This window comes from Loxodonta africana, chromosome 13, assembly GCF_030014295.1.
Source record: "Loxodonta africana isolate mLoxAfr1 chromosome 13, mLoxAfr1.hap2, whole genome shotgun sequence".
NCBI classification, from domain to species: domain Eukaryota; kingdom Metazoa; phylum Chordata; class Mammalia; order Proboscidea; family Elephantidae; genus Loxodonta; species Loxodonta africana.
In genome coordinates this window covers 33,416,262-33,433,817 of record NC_087354.1, presented here as the reverse complement: position 1 = coordinate 33,433,817, position 17,556 = coordinate 33,416,262, and the positions used below count along the sequence as shown (strand labels likewise).

Sequence of the window (17,556 nt, the reverse complement as noted above, 5' to 3'; positions counted from 1 at the left end):
TCGTAAGTGATTACAGGATCTGGACAAGGATGGCAGTAGGGATGGAGAAAAGGAGCTGGAACTGAGAAATATTTTATTAGATATAATTGGCACGACTCAGTGGTTAGTTACACATGAGAGAAGAGGAAAGAGAAAAGAATGATTCCAGGAGAAAAGATTGAAAAGTTGTCAAGGATTTTGTTTTACTTGGATCCACAATCAACACCCACGGAAGCATCAGTCAAGAAATTATATCTGCTGCAAAAGACCTCTTTAAAGTGTTAAAAAGAAAAGATGTCACTTAAAGGACTATGGTGTGCCTCACCCAAGACAGGGTGTTTTCAATCTTCATATACATGCAAAAGCTGGGCAATGAATGAAGAAGACTGAAGAAGAATTGACACCTTTGAATTACGGTGCTGGCAAAGAATATTGAATATACCATGGACTGCCAAAAGAATGAACAAATCCATCTTGGGAAAAGTACAAACAGAATGCTCCTTAGAAGCAGGGCTGGTGAGAAGTCGTCTCACGTACTTTGGACGTGTTATGAGGAGGGATAAGTTCTTGGAGAAGGACATCATGATTGGTAAAGTAGACAGTGAAAAAGAGGAAGACCCTCAACGAGACGGACTGACACAGTGGCTACAACAACGGGCTCAAGCATAACAGCAATCATGAGGATGGTGCAGGACCAGGCAGTGTTCAGAACTGACTCAACAGCAGTTAACAAAAACAACATATACAAGAGGTAGCAATCACTGCTTAATTGTGTTTTGGGAACAAAAGATCCTTGTAGGAGGCTTTATTCCAGGTTGTTAACTCTATGACCCTCCTGTGTGACAATTATATCCTACCATTCAGGCATCTCAAATCCTTTTCTTTCCACAGGTTCTTCCCTTGCATGCTTTACAGAAACACAGGAGATCAAAGCTGGGAGAAGGTTCAATAGCATTTAGCCTACCACTTCCTTTGAACAGCTGAGAGATTGAGAAATGTAAACGAGCTTCTCTAAAATCCTCATTGCTTTTTTAATATGTTCAAGACTGTCCTAACTTCAAATGAAAAACTACAAACACATACATACACACAAATTTCTATTAGTTTGATTACCAGTATTTCTCCTTCCTTTAGTGGTCAAATACCCATTGTCCCATTTTTTTTCTTTTTGCAAATTTACTTCTTAAATCTCTGTAATGTTTCCTTCTCCACCTTCTGGATGATACTACTCTAAAGTTAACTGAAAAAGATTTTCTTGTTCAGTGGAACAGCCTTTTCTTACTCCTTATATTTTTTTCCTTGCCTTTCTGTGAGATGTGAATCCTATTTGTTGCACCCTTCTCTTATGGACTGAATTGTGTCCCCCCCCAAAATACCTGTTAGAATCCTAACCCCTATACCTGCAGATGTAATCCTGTCTGGGAAGAGGGTTTTCTTTGTTAAGTTAATGAGGTTCTATCAATATAGGGTGTGCCCTAAACCTAATCATAGCTGAGTTATAAGTAGCACCATAAGCACAGAGACAGAGAAAAGCAAGCACCAAAAAAAAAAAAAAAAAAATGCCATTGAGTAGATTCTGACTCATAGTGACCCTAGAGGATAGGGTAGAACTGCCCCATAGGGTTTCCAAGGAACACTGGGTGGATTCAAACTGCCAACCTTTTTTTTTAGCAGTCATAGCTCTTAACCACTACACCACCAGGGTTTCCAAAGCAAGCACAAACAGGGAAAAAAATGCCACAGGATGATCGCCAAAGAATGGAGCAATGCTGTGAGAGACATGGGTCTTCCCCCAAAGCTGACAGAGACAGCCTTCCTCTAGAACTGGTACACTGACCTCAGATTTTTAAGCTTCTGAAACTATGAGAAAATATATGTATTTTTAAAGCCACCCACTTGTGGTATTTCTGTTAAAGCCACACTAGATAACTAAGACACCTTCCTTAAACTCTAACCACTTTGATCTCTGTAACAATGAGCCCTCCTGGTTCTACTCCTTCCTCTCTTCACTACTTTCACCCCTTCACCATCCACCTCTTCTGAGTTCCCTTTTTCCTCTAGAACTCCAAGCTTCTGTCATGAGCCCAATCCTCTTCTCTCTTCACTCAGCTGCTCTGGGGTCAGTCACTCTCACAGTATCCACAAGTTCTGTGTTCACATCCAGGCTTGACAGCAGTCCACGTAGAAAAGCTCTCAGCACATCGTAAGTGCGATGTGCCCGTTCCCTTGGCCTGCATCACCAGAGGCATGGCGCCTTCTCAAAAAGAAGAAATCCATATTCCCTTGGGACTCATGGCTGGGTTGGACCAGAGATAAAAAGGACACTGATAAATGAGAGTATGTTCTACAAAGAGCAATGAGGTTGGTTATGGATCTAAAAACAACAATGCTAAAAACAAAGCATGAAAATTGCTGAAAAGGCTAAGAATTGATGATCTTGGGGAAAACTTGTAAAAACTTGTCACATGGAATAGGGCATGGATATATTTGTTCTGTTGCTTCAATAAGCAAAAATTAAAAAAAAAAATAGAAGAAGGTATATTTTGGCTCAATAAGAGAAAAAGAAATTTGCAAATAACCTGAGTTATTCAAAATAAGAATGAGCTGTCTCTTAATGCAGTAAACTCTGCTGTTGTTGGAGGTATTAAAGAAAAAATGGCTGTTTTGAGAGGCGGGTTGGCCATATTACCTCTGAGATTCCTTTTCCTCCAGTGTTTTGTGAATTGCTCCTTTGTAGACAGCCTGTCAGCACCACGGAGTTAACATGTCCGACATGGAATCAGCTATCCTGTCTAATACTTGAGTCTTTCATTGGTGCTGTTGTTCATTTAGGCTCCTGGACTAGAAATCTCCGAGCACCTTTGATTTCTTTCTCTTCTTCAGTCCCTTTCTCCCAAACGTTTCTTTTATTTCTCTTGATTCTTAATTCCCACTGATACTCTCACAATCCAGACTTGTCAAATCACAAGTGGACTGCAGTCATTGGATTTATGAGTTGGAATGAACCCTGAATACATAAAGCCCAAACCAAATCAAGCCCTTTGCCATTGAGTTGATTACAATATAGCGACCCTATAAGACAGAGTAGAACTGCCCCATAGGGTTTCCAAGGAGCAGCTGGTAGATTCAAATTGTCGATATTTTGGTTAGCAGCCGATCTCTCAACCACTGCACCACCAGGGCTCCAATCAAGCCCAACCTGCTCATTTTATAGGGAAACAGAATGAAACACAGAAAAATTTAAAGGCTTGTCTAAGGTCACACAGTCAGCAATGGTGGTTGTAGGCTCCAAGTGGTGGTTGTATGCTCTTTCCACTGCCCCATACCATAGCAGCCCTGGGATTTCTCCTTACAGTCACTTAGTTCACCTAATACATTTTAACTTAACTGGTCTTATAGAGATTGGCCATGACTTAACCATGCGTTGATTGCTTTATTTGTACAATGGTGTGATGGTTCTTGGTCAAATCATATGTGTTAATCTAGGTATAATCCACAATCTCTTAACTGGAACAGACTACTAAGTCTGTTTTGAGTTAAATAACATTGCTCTTTTCTGTGCTTCTCACAGATATTGCCAAAGTAGGATTGCTGAATTGTGAAATACAGAAGAATTCCAGCCAGCTCAAGCTCTCTAGAGTCTGAAAATCCAGGTCATTTGGATACTAAATGTATCACTGTATTCCAATGAGTACAAAAATTACATATATCATGTTAACTGGCTATGCCCTGATTACTCCCATAAAAGGTCCTGGACTCACGTTGGTTCTTCTGTTGCTATTCTGGTCTCTTCTAGTTCTTGTGCTTGTTTTAGCCAAGGTAATTTAGCTTCCACTGGACTTTTTTCTAAGAAAAAAAGGAACATAAACAACAACCGTAATTACTATTAATCATTAAGGATTTGGATACATGACTGTTATTCACTGAAGATTTCATTACTAAAGAGGTCACATTTTTCAAATGCAAATTGAGTCCTTTAGCACAACACATTAGGTAGCTTCTGGACTGAACCAAAAAAATTCTGCCATAGCTTTTAATTAACAAATTATCAAAATACAACCAAAATAATTCCATGGCACAGTTGAATGTACTCTCTAAGTTAACATTAAAATGCCTTTCATAAATCAATACCAATCTCTCGTCTTTGTCTATTAAAGCTCTTACTTCAATCATACCAGCTTTTTGCTTTTGCCACAAATTCTTCTTGCCCAATGAATAAAAAAATTCATAGAGAAAAGCAAATAACATGGAGGTTTAGGAAATTGGGAGGAGAAAGTCCACACCATGGCTTACTCAAACCCTAATTATTGTTATAGTTGTTGAGAGAGATGATTACCAATTACAACTGGCATGAAGGGTGCCCCTTTCATTCCTCTGAAGTCTCCTCAGATACAAAAAAACAAAAACAATCTAGTTATGAAGTAATAAGGGAAATAATTTTGAGCCACCTCAGGGAAACCATAGACATTAAGAAAGTAGCTACGAAGTGCCACTGAGTGCAGAAGGGAGGAGAAACGACTTCACTGTGGAGTTCTATGGGGGCCCTGGTGGCGCGACAGTTAAGCACTTGGCTGCTAATCGAAGGTTGGTGCATTGAACCCACGCAGCACCAATGCAGGAAAAAAACCTGTCAACCTGCTCTTGTAAAGATTACAGCCTAGAAAACCCTATGGGGCAGTTCTACCCTGTCACATGGGGTCACTAGCAGTCAAAAGCTGAATAGACGGCATCCATCAACAACATGGAGTTCTATAATCAGTATTTGTACCACTCCCCTCTCTGTGGTTACCATTGATTTTTCTGGAAGATAGACATGATCAAACAAATATTTTCTTGAAAGGTTAATTATGAGGCTATTTTTATGGATAAGAAACTCAGGAGAATTATCCCCATCCCCTCCAAAGTACTAAAGAAGATTCTTTGACTAACAGGTGGAAATGATCTTTTTCCATTTCAAAAAAAAAAAAAAAGTATTTGGCATGAGAATTGTAATACTTTACTAAGGGATATGGAAATAATCATGGACAGAGAGGAGACGATATCCAAGAAATTATGCCAAGACTTCCTACCCATGAATGCTACCCATTTCTTCTAATTCACGAAGGACAACGTGAACTACAGGAGAAACCCTAAATGCATCTGAAGATTTAGATTGGGAACTAAAAATGTTCATTCATATGATGAAGATGACACTGTTCTTCCCTCAAGAAACTAACAGTCCATTTGAGAGGTACGTACAAAGTACTGTGGGAACAAAGAAGAACGAGAACCTTGAGAGAAGGTAATCTCTTCCTGCTCTTCCCTCTCCTCTTTCTCCTCCTTCTCCTCTCTTTGTTCTCTTTCTCCTCCTGCTCATCCTCCTTCTACCTTTTTTTTTCCCCAATGCAGGACCGCATCCAATTGTTTTATGTTCACCAAGAATGTTGGTACAAGGCTACACAGATAGGAGCTGCTCACTATACACTGAGACAAAAGGAGCTCAAGATTTCTCTTCAGATCAATAAATCACATAGGTCCAACCTCTTTATCAGGTTGAAAGGTCTACTGGAATCTGTCTGTAAAACAATTGTTATAAGAAAGTTGTTGTTGTTAGGTGCTGTCAGGTTGATTTGGATTCATAGCTACCCTATATAACACAACAGAACTACCCCGTAGGATTTTCTAGGCTGTAATCTTTACAGAAGCAGATCACCATAGGAGATGCTGAAAAAGATTGTCTTTCTCCTATGGAGCCCCTGGGTGGGTTTGAACCACCAATCTTTTGGCTAGCAGCCAAGCACTTAACTGTTGTACCACTGGGGCTCCTGTACAAGAAAGTCCGTGAGTTGAAACAGAAATGCTGCAATATTGGAATAAGAGCTGAAAAACACCATTTGATTTGAATTTCAAACACACTATAAACTTACCTTTCGGTTTATAACAAGGGATGGGGATGATGCATTCTTCTTTGATGTGTAACTTCAATTGTGGATTGCAGCCGCCAACATGCTGTCCACGGTGGTTGATACACAGAACAACCCGGTAACGTAACCCTCGGCCACAAGTCACCGTGCACTTCAAAGAAAAAGAAAGGAGTGAACAATAGTCTTTTATAAGAAGGCGTCCATAAAGATATTAATTCGACATGGCAAAGGAAACCCACTGATCTAGATGAATGTTAAATAAGAAGAGTTTTGGATAAATATTGCATATGTGAGGGGGCAGGTACGACTTTCTGTGACGCTTATACTTCTGGGCCCCTCCCTAGGAACAGACTCCTTTCAATATTCCATTCCAAGAGTCTCTAAGACAAGGTCACAGCACAAGAAAAATAAAAATGTCTTAAAGCCTTATAGCTCAAATATGAAAAAAACTTGATGCAGGTTTTCCCAAATTTGATTAAAATTTTACATGGCATTATCAAAAACAATTTATATAAAAGAGAGAAATTTTTCTAAACTACCAATAAAAAAAATTTGATTTGACGTGCTAGAGGAAAGATTGAATTATCTTTCTACTCTGTCTGATCATACAAAATTGTTGTCATACAAAGAGGCAATCAAAAAGTATTCAGCCAAAACATGTAGGAAAAAAAAATATTACAGGTGTATCAAGCAATTCAAATTAATTAATAGATTATGCTATTTTTTCCTGAATTTTTGTAGTTTGTGTTGTCAGATTTTTAAATTTGTAATTTGTTGCAATTTTTTTTCTTATTCGAAATAAACATTCACTTTGATAACTAATATTTGTGTTTTGTATTCTTTTTCTTAAAGAATCACTCCTGAATGGTATAACTTTCAGGCCCTACAAATCTTGGATCCACCTCTGGGAGGGGCTGAGAGTCCTTGAGCACCTGCTTCAAGTCGGGCACAATCTGGCATATATGATCTCCTTAATTCTCCTGGCACACTTTCAGGTCAACAGCTTCATACCCATGAAACAGATGAGCAAACAAACAGCTCACAACCTGATGACCTTGCTCAAGGTAACACAGTTCCTAAGAGGTAGAGAGGAGTTCTATCCAAAAGCCTCCTGTTGCCCAAGTTGTGACCTTGCCACTACTCCATAGAGTCTGAAGATTCTTTACAGCATTTAAGGCTGTAAATGCTTCCTATGCTGTTCTAGACAGAAGATACAGAGATCTTTTTCAGTATATACTCATCTTCAGGAAGGGAAGAATACTGGGATACCTTTACCTTATTTCATCATGCCACTCTTGTGACCACTGAACAAATACCGTAATAAATATAATGAAGTTGAGATCAGACCCTGTTTCTAGGAAACTGACTCATCCACCCCTAAATTTATCAATTTGAAAAAACCTGTTGCTGTCGAGTCGCTTCCCACTTGTAGCGACCCTATAGTCAGAATCAGGATCACTTTGAAAGTTATATATATATTAGATTCTGAGAGGTCAACATTTTATATTGGCCAAGTATTATGGGTTGAATAGTGTTTCCCAAAAAAGATATTTTCAAGCCCAATTCCCAGTGTCTGTGAATGTGACCATGTTTGGAAAAAGGGTCCTTGAAGATGTTATCAGTCTAGTTAACAAGAGGTCATACAGGAGTAGGGTGGCTCCTAATCCCATCTGAATGGTGTCCTTACAAAAGAGGAGAAGAGACACAGAAAGACAACCATGTGAAGATGCATCCACACCCAAGGAACACTTGGGGCTACCAGAAGCTGAGAGAGACAAGAAAGAATTTTCTCCTAGTACCTTAAGAGGGATCATGGCTCGACGACACTCTAAATTCAGACTACTAATATCCTGAACTGTGAAACAATAAATTCTTGTTTAAAGACACCCACTTTGTGGTACTTCGTTACAGCAGCCCCAGGAAATTAACACAGAGTCTGCTAATGGGAAGTAGGATGCTGCTGTAACAGATACTTAGAAATACAGAAGTGGCTTTGAAATTGGGTGATGAGTAGAGCCTGGAACAATTCTGAGGTACGTGATAGTAAAAGCCGAGATTGCCTTGAAGAGACTGCTGGTAGAATTATGAACATTAAAGGTGATTCTGGTGAAGGCTCAGGAAAAAGCTAGAGAGAAAACTTCTATTGTCAGAAACAGAATGTTGCTAGAAATGTGGATGATAAATGTGCTTCTAGTGAGGCTTTAAAAGGAAATGATGAATACTGAAAAAAGGCAACCCTTGTTATAAAGTAGCAAAGAACTTGGTTGAATTATGTTTGACTGTTTTGTGGAAAGTAGAACTTGAAGATTTGGGAAATTCTCAGCCTATCCATATTGTCAAAATTGAGGAAGTCTGTTCCAACACCTACTCCTTTGGAGAGGACACCAAAGGTGTGGCTGGTCAATCATTTGTTAAAGAGATTAGGTGTGTGACTTACAGATCCCATCAACCATCTCAGTAGAAACAGTCCATGAAATAAAGTAAGGCTGTCACATTATGGGCAGAAAAAGGGTCTATGGAGCTCCTTGGCTGTCAACATCTGTTGTCCTTTAAGAAAAGGGGGAAAGGCCATTTTCTCACTTTCAGTTCCAGAGGGCAGGGCCACCTCCTAGGTTCTGGGTAGGACCATGACTGCGGTGGGCCAGGAGAATAGAGCCACTACTACAGTGGGCAGGGAGGTGGAGCTGCCCTCCAGGGCTACTCTCCTGCCTGGTGGGAAAGGAGGACAGGGCCAAGGCCCACGGTCTGAAAGGGGGGGCATCACCCAGGACTGAGGAGACAAAGTTGCTGACAAGATGGGCCCAGAGGACAGAGAATTATTTTCAAGCATAAATCTAATGGAATTTTCCCTGCTGGGTTGAACTTGCTTTAGCCTCTTGATCCCTTCTTTCCCTCTAATTTCTCTTCTTTGGAATGGCAATATCTACTCTATGCCTGTACCACCATTGTGCTTTGGAAACAAATAACTTGTGTTCTAGGTTTCACAGGTCCACAGATGGAAAAGTATTATTCCCCAGGATGGGCCATAATCAGAGTCTCACTTGTACCTGATTTAGGTAATTTAGAAGATGAGGTTTTGGACTTCAAGTTAATGCTGGAAATAGGTTGAGACTTTTGGATATTCTGGGATGGAGTGAATGTATTTTTCACATGGGAAAGTCATGAAATTTTACGAGACAGAGGGCAGACTTTTATGAATTGTGTCCCCCTAAAAGATATATTCAAGTCCTAACCCTTGATACCAGTGACTGGGGTCTTTGAAGATGTTATCAGTTTGGTTAACATGAAGCCATTTGGTAGTTGGTTGGGTCCTAATTCCATCTGGGTGGCTTCCTTATAAGAAAAAAAAAAAGAAAAAGAGACACACCCAGAGGAAAGCTGGCCATATGAAGATGCACCTACATTCCAAGGTATCAGAAGCTACAGAGATAAGAATCTTCCTCCTAGAAACATTAGAGAGAATATGGCCCTGCTGACAGCATGAATTCAGACTACTAGCCTCCAGAACTATGAGACAATGAATTTCGGTTGTTTAAAGTCACCCACTTTGTGGTACTTTCTTACAGCAGCCCTAGGAAATTAATACACTGAAGAAGAAAAAAATCTGCCCAAAGAGCAATAAAAAGATATAACTTTGCAGAAAGACTAGAACTGATCAATCCAAAGGATACTGTCTTCCATGTAGCTGCTCCAGGAACTGAACAATGATGCTGTCAGTGTTTACAACATTTCCACAACTCCTCTTTGGAGCCAAATAGATCCTCAATGGTAGCAAACCCACACCACACTGAGAACGTATTTGATTTTTGGAAAAAGTGAAAAGTATTAAGCATCAAGTATCATGTATGAGTTGAGGGAGACGAGATGGTTAAAGATCTTTTGCCTTAAAATTGTACATGCTGATTAAAACAACAACAACAACAAAGCCAGCTGCTGTCAAGTCTATTCTGACTCATGGTGGGCCCATGTGTGTCAGAGTAAACTGTGCTCCATAGGGTTTTCAATGGCTGATTTTTCATAATATTGATGTGAGTACAAGCGGTATATGTGGGGGGAGGTTGTATAAGAGTCAAAAGTCAAGGGTAAAACATACAGATAGTAGTTATAAGAGCTGCAAATAGGCTCTGCAGGTTGTAGACACAATATTGTTTGGAGGCTGAAAAAGTAAACTTCCCCAATGACTAGGTAACAAATCCTTTTGCAACTCAGATGGATTCTTTGCTTTCAACAACATTGCAAGAGGACCTAGTCAAATGGTCAGCTGAGAGATCATTAAAAACAATTTTTAATAGACCACCATATGATTTTTGATGTATAACTCAAGAGTTCAAAGAACTGAATTACACCACGATGATAAAATCCTTCTATCCCAGTCTATTATTTGTGTGAACAAGTTTTCCCAGTGTGCACAAAAAAAAAGCAAGAAATAAACAGTGAAAATTGAAAATAAAATTATTGCAGAAACTATGAGTCACTCTGGCAATGCACATAGGGACTTTTTACATTTTAATTGTGAAATATTTTAGAACTCAAAATATTTTCAGAAATAGTACAGACAGTTCCTGTGTATCTCTCAGCCAGCATCCCTAGTGATAGCCTTTACACAATCAGAGAACATGATCAAAAAAAGGAAATTGGTATCAGGTACAGACCTTACTAGAATTTATGTTTTTTTTTTAAATTGATTTTTTTAAGCTGGTGTCTGGCAACTTTACTGAACTCTATTATTAGTTCATATAGCCTTTCTGTGGGTAATACTGGGTTTTCTATGTAGGTGATCCTATTGTAGGGACTATTTTTATAAGCCCCACTTACCTACTAAAAAGTTATTTCAAATGAGAATTTACTTTTTATGTGTAACAGTTATTTACTAAAATCTGAAATAATTTAGGTTGCTTTGATCAATTGTGTACTGAAATGAAATTTAATAACTCAGTCCAGAAGAACATTTTTAATCCTTAGAGCCTTATACCCAGTTGTAGTTGTTAGGTGTGGTCAAGTCAGCTCCAACTCTTAGTGACCCTATGTATAACAGAATGCAACACAGCCCAGTCCTGTATCATCCTCACAATTGTTGCTATGCTTGAGCCGATTGTTGCAGCCACTGTGTCAATCCATCTCATTGAGGGTCTTCCTCTCTTTTGCTGATCCTCTACCAAGTATGATGTCCTTCTCCAGGGACAGATCCCTCCTGATAACATGTCCAAAGTACCTGAGATGAAGTCTTGCCATCCTTGCTTCTAAGGAGCATTCTGGCTGTACTTCTTCCAAGATAGATTTGTTCATTCTTCTGGCAGTCACTGGTATATCTGATATTCACCCAACATCATAATTCGAAGACATCATTTCTTCTTTGATCTTCCTTATTTATTGTCTGGCTTTCGCATGCATATGAAGTGGCTGAAAATACCTTGGCTTGATCAGGTGTGCCTTAGTCCTCTAAGTGACACCTTTGCTTTTCAACACTTTAAAGAGATCTTTTGCAGCAGATCTGCCCAATGAAATACGTTGCTTGATTTCTTGACTGTTGCTTCTGTGGCCATTGATTGTGGATTCAAGTAACGTGAAATCCTTGACAATATTGATCATTTCTCAGTTTATCATGATGTTGCTTATTGGTCCAGTTGTGAGAATTTTTGTCTTCTTTATGTTGAGGAGTAATCCAATCTGAGGAAACCCTGGTAGCATAGTGGTTAAGAGCTCAGTTGTTAACCAAAAGGTTGGCAATTTGAATCCACCAGGTGCTTCTTGGAAATCAGCTGCACAGCAACAGGCTAATCCATACTGAAGGCTGTAGCCTTTGATCTTCATCAGTAAGTGCTTCAAGTCCTCTTGGCTTTTCACAAGCAATATCGGGTCATCTGTATATCGCAGGTTGTTAATGAGTCTTCCTCCAATCCTAATGCCACATTCTTCTTCATATAGTCCAGCTTCTTGTATTGTTTGTTCAACATACAGTTTGAATAAATATGGTGAAAGGATACAACCCTGATGCACACAGTTCCTGATTTTAAACCACTCAGTATCCCCTTGTTCTGTTAGAATGACTGCCTCTTGGTTCATGAACAGGTTCCATGTGTGCACAACTAAGTGTTCTGGAATTCCCATTCTTTTCAATGTTATTAACAATTTGTTATGATTCACACGGTCTAATGCCTTTGCATAGTCAATGAACAACAACAAAAAAAATCCAACTGCCTTCGAGGTGATTCCGACTCATAGAGACCCTATAGGACAGAGTAGAACTGCCCCATAGAGTTTCCAAGGAGCGCCTGGCGGATTCGAACTGCCGACCTCTTGGTTAGCAGCCGTAGCACTTACCCACTATGCCACCAGGGTTTGCACAGTCAATAAAACACAGGTAAACATCTTTCTGGTATACTCTGCTTTCAGCCAAGATGCATCTGACATCAGTAATGATAGCCCACATTTTACGTCCTCTTCCTGAATAAGGCTTGAATTTCTGGCAGTTCCCTGTCGATGTACTGCTGGAATTGCTCTTGAATTATCTTCCACAAGGTTTTACTTGCATGTGATATTAATGATATTGTTTGATAATTTCTGCATTCTGTTGGAACATTTTTCTTTGGAATGGTCACAAATATGGATCTCTTCAATTGCCCAGGTAGCTGTCTTCCAAATTTCTTGGCATGGATGAATAAGCACCTCTATCGCTGTATCTGTTTGATGAAACATCTCAACTGGTATTCTGTCAATTCCTGGAGCCTTGTTTTTTCCAGTGCCTTCAGTGGTGGCATAACAGTTAAGTGCTACAGCTGCTAACCAAAAGGCTCACAGTTCTAATCCATCAGGCATTCCTTAGAAACTCTATGGGGCAGTTCTGTTCTGTCATATATGGTCGCTATAAGTTAGAATTGACTTGATGGCAACGGGTTTGGTTTTTTGGTTTCAGTGCAGCTTGGACTTCTTCCTTCAGTACCATCAGTTCTTGATCATAGGCTACCTCTTTTAACACTCATCTGTCAGTTTGTCATGCTATAGTGGATTGTATGTTGCTTTGATGCTGGAAGCTATGCCACCGGTATTTCGGATACCAGCAGGGTTACCCATGGTGGACATGTTTCAGCAGCACTTCCAGACTGAGACAGACTAAGACAGAGGACCTGGTGGTCTACTTCTGAAACACGTGGCCAGAGCAGTGGAACACTGTCTCATATAGTGCCAAAAGCCGAGCCCCTCAGGTTGAAAGGCACTCAAATATGACTGGGGAAGAGCTGCCTCCTCAAAGCAGAGTCAACCCTAATGATGTTCATGGAGTAAAGTTTTCAGGACCTTCATTTGCTGATGCAGCGTGACTCAAAATGAGAAGAAACGGCTGCAAACACCCATTAATAACTGGAGCATGGAATGTATGAAGTATGAATCTAGGAAAATTGGAAGTCATCAAAAATGAAATGGAATGCATAAACATCGACAATCTAGGCATCAGTGAACTGAAATAGACAGGTATTGGCTGTTTTGAATCGGACAATCACATGGTCCACTACACCAAGAATGTCAAGTTGAAAAGGAATGGTGTTGCCTTCAGTGTCAAAAAGAACGCTGAAGATCTATCCTGAAGTACTTTGCTGTCAGTGATAGGATAATATCTATACACCTACTAGGAAGACCAGTTAATATGTCTATTATTGAAATTCACACACCAACTACTAATGCCAAAGATGAAGAAACTGAAGATTTTTTATCAATTTCTGCAGTCTAAAACTGATTAAACATGCAATCAGGATGTATGGATAATTACTGGAGATTGGAATGTGAAAGCTAGAAACAAAGAACGATTTGTAGTTGGAAAATATGGCCTTGGTGATAGAAATGATGCTGGAGATCGCATGATAGAATTTTGCAACACCAACAACTTATTCACTGCAAATACCTTTTTTTAACAACATAAACAGCAACTATGTATGGACCGGAAACCTTGGTGGTGTAGTGGTTAAGTGGTACGGCTGCTAACCATAGAGGTCAGCGGTTCAAATCCACCTAGGCACTCCTTGGAAACTCTATGGGGCAGTTCTACCCTGTCCTATAGGGTCACTATGAGTCGGAATCGACTCGACGGCAGTGGGTTTGGTTGGTTTTTCGATGTATGGACCTGGATGGATGGAATACACAGGAATCAAATCGCTACATCTGTGGAAAGAGACAATGGAGAAGCTCAATATCATCAGTCAGAACAAGGCCAGGGCCCGACTGCTGTACAGACCAGAAATTGCTCGTATGCAAGTTCAAGGTGATGCAGAAGAAAATTAAAACAAGTCCATGAGAGCCAAAATAGGACCTTGAATATATTCCACCTGAATTTACAGACCATCTCCAAAACAGATTTGATGCCTTGAACGCTAATGACCGAAGACCAGATGAATTGTTGGATGACATTAAGAACATCATCCATGAAGAAAGCAAGAGGTCATTAATAAGATGAGAAAGAAAGAAAGAGAAGACTAAAATTGATGTCAGAAGAGACTCTGAAGCTTGCTCCTGAATGTAGAGCAGCTAAAGTGAATGGAAGAAATGATGAAGTCAAAGAGCTAAACAGAGAATTTCAAAGGGTGGCTAGGGAAGACAATGTATTATAATGAAATGTGCAAAGACCTGGAGTTAGAAAACCAAAAGGGAAAAACATGGTCAGAGTTTCTCAAGCTGAATGAGCTGAAAAAAAATTCAAGCCTCGAGTTGCAATATTGAAGGATTCTATAGACAAAATAGAAACCCTGGTGGCGTAGTGGTTAAGTGCTATGGCTGCTAACCAAGAGGTCTGCAGTTTGAATCCACCAGGCACTCCTTGGAAACTCCATGGGGCAGTTCTACTCTGTCCTATAGGGTCGCTGTGAGTTGGAATCAACTCGACAGCAGTGGGTTTGGTTTTTTTGGTTTGTAGACAAAATATTGAACAACATAGGAAGCATCAAAAGAAGATGGAAGGAATACACAGAGTCACTGTACCAAAAAGAACTGGTTGACATTCAACTATTTCACAAGAGGAAGCATATGATCAAGAATCGATAGTTATAGCCAGAGGGGATTAAAATAAATTAATATCAATTGCTAGGCATATTTTCTCAAAGAGAATAGAACAGTGAAATCAATAAAAGAATTTAAAGCATAAAAAATATATTAGGATAAAATTCTGTGGAGTAGATTGAAAATATGATTTCAAGGAGAAAAAAATGTAAAAATATCCAACTTTCTTAAAGAAGAGATTGTATGTTTTTTAAAGGAAAGATGGCAAAGATAGAACCATGGCATTTAGATTCCACTGGACACATTTAAAAGTATGATGCAACATTTTTATTTTAAAATGTTAGCTTACACAACAAGTTGGAAATGATATGCTTTACAAGTATTTAAATTTGTAATGAAAAATTTTAGATGTCAACCTAAATATATGTGAGGGAGTTTATTTTTTTCCAAACTGTTTTTAGGGAATATACAAGCAAAAAAAATTTCTTTGATAGCTACTTCCCGAACAAGGTCAAATCAAGTTGTAGATGGTGATAACACTGTGTTCAGGAATATCAGAAAAAATTTTGCAGAGGAGGTGGTGTCTAAACTCGGGCTTAAAGTGGGTGTCCACTCTCTTCCCCCCAAAACTTGCTTATGATCGCCCTTCAAACTTCAGTTTGAATACCACCTCCTTTCTGGAGCCTTCCCTGACACCCCTAGGTGGAGTTAAACATCCCACCTCCATGTTCCTGTAGAACTGAATGCATGGTACTGCTCATGCACGATATGAAACTACTCTTCCTGTTGGTTTGCATACCTGTCTCTGCAAGTGGATTCTCAACTTTTAGGGTTAAGAACCAGTTTTATTCACTCCCTAGCTAGTAGCTGAAATGTAGAATAAATAAATAGATGAATAATTAAATGTATGCATGTGTATTTTGGAATAAATATGTACAGATCATGCAAAGGGGCTATAGAAACTCAAGTTTCAATTATGTCTCATTCCATAGGAAATTAGTACATTTAGGTACTATAAACCCACTGCTGTCGAGTCGATTCTGACTCATAGTGACCCTACAGGACAGAGGAGAACTGCCCAATAGAGTTTCCAAGGAGCGCCTGGCGGATTCGAACTACCGACCTCTTGGTTAGTAGCCGTAGCACTTAACCACCACGCCACCAGGGTTTCCATATTTAGGTACTAATGCCTGCATTTTCATATTTGAACCAATATACCTGTGCTTTATTTGTTCTGGAGGGTTACTGGGTCATCTCCCTAGCAACCAGAAACTCCCTAGCAAGCTGAAGCTTGACATGAGGCCTTGTCATTACTCTGGGATGGTTCCTTTCTTCTCCTTGCTCTTTTCCCACACCTGATCCCTCAGCGACTGGTAATAAAGTTTCCAACTAAGCTGCCTGCCTCTGGTCTTTTCCAACTCTAGTCTATCTTGACTCACTTATTCAAAAAATATTATGTTATTTTCTTTCAAAAAACCATAAAGCTTTTTCGTAAGTCCTAGATTAAGGACATTTCTAATCTCAGGGTCAGCATTTACATCTTATCTTTCAATTCTTAGTAACATGAGTTCTCTCCTAAACTAGATGAATTGGGACCTTTTTCAACTTCCAGTCATTCCATGTCATTCTTGCCTTTGCTAGGCCATTCCCTGCCCAGCCATTCCTCACAGTGATGTTCTCTATAGCCTGTTACTTGTTTAAAGCCTACATATCCTTCAAAGATCCAATCACACTACAACAAAGGCTTCTGGACAACTCTGTTCCAATAATGGGTCCTTGCAGACATACCATTGTCCTTAGTGTTAATTTTTCTTACCTACATTGATGCTTGTGGTCTCTCTTACGTTGTCCTCCAACTACCTTCCTAAGCTCTTCAAGAGTAGCAACTATGTTCATATATGACTTTGTATCCTCCATGTTGTCCAGCACAGTGTTGGGTATATAGCAAATGGTCAATAAAACCTGAGATTTTGTTGAAAGAGGCATGTCCTCACATCTTACCTGAGACCACTCCATAGCAATCCACTTGGGGCAATCAAACAGATTGCAAGTTTGCATAACCTTGGGCTTGGGTGCGTACATGCACTTCCATTCTTCCACTTGTAGTATCTCTCCATGCATGGACTCCTCGACACACACAAAGCTCCGTCTCTGAATCCCTCCTCCACAGGACACCGAACATGCAGTCCAAGGATTATGTTCCCAGCTCAAAAGCAAACAAATAAAAACACATTATTTATTTGTTTGTCTGTTTCAGGTAGACAAAGATGTCTACAAAAGGTATATCCTCAAGACATCACTGTGACTCAGTTGAAAGAGCTCCAGACTTGAAGTCATAGACCTTAGTCTTAACTGTCACACACAATCTGTAGTCACAAGACTAACTAAACTCCTCTGAACCTGAGGTTTCTGCCCAGTGGGAATGGAATACCTCCCCTAGCTACCCTTCATAGGGCCACTGTGAGAATTAAATCAGTTAAAATACAGAGTGTGAAAGCATCTTTAAACTGTCTCCAAACTACAGAGTTCTAATGGACAATATTACTGGAGCAGCAGAGAAACTCAAAATCAGAAAGAACCATACTAGTCACCCAGGTGTAGAGGGGGATTCAGGTCGTTGATCATTGCAAGATATGCTTGACAACTCCAGTGATGGGAAGTACGTCTTAGGAGGCAGCCTATTCCATCTGAG

The 17,556-nt window shown here is 39.7% G+C and overlaps 1 protein-coding gene across 4 annotated transcripts in view; it reads right to left on the bottom strand.

Annotated features, from left to right (window-relative positions):
• The window catches only part of ADAMTSL3 (ADAMTS like 3), a 416,580-nt gene that overhangs the window by 149,199 nt on the left and 249,825 nt on the right, over window positions 1-17,556 (bottom strand). For all 4 annotated transcript variants that reach the window (XM_064267196.1, XM_010593790.3, XM_064267194.1 and 1 more), the window contains exons 13-15: window positions 16,866-17,070; window positions 5,886-6,033; window positions 3,741-3,825 (exon numbers count right to left, since the gene is read on the bottom strand). In XM_064267196.1, coding sequence (XP_064123266.1) covers window positions 3,741-3,825; window positions 5,886-6,033; window positions 16,866-17,070 — 438 coding nt within the window. The remainder of the gene's footprint in view (window positions 1-3,740; window positions 3,826-5,885; window positions 6,034-16,865; window positions 17,071-17,556) is intronic.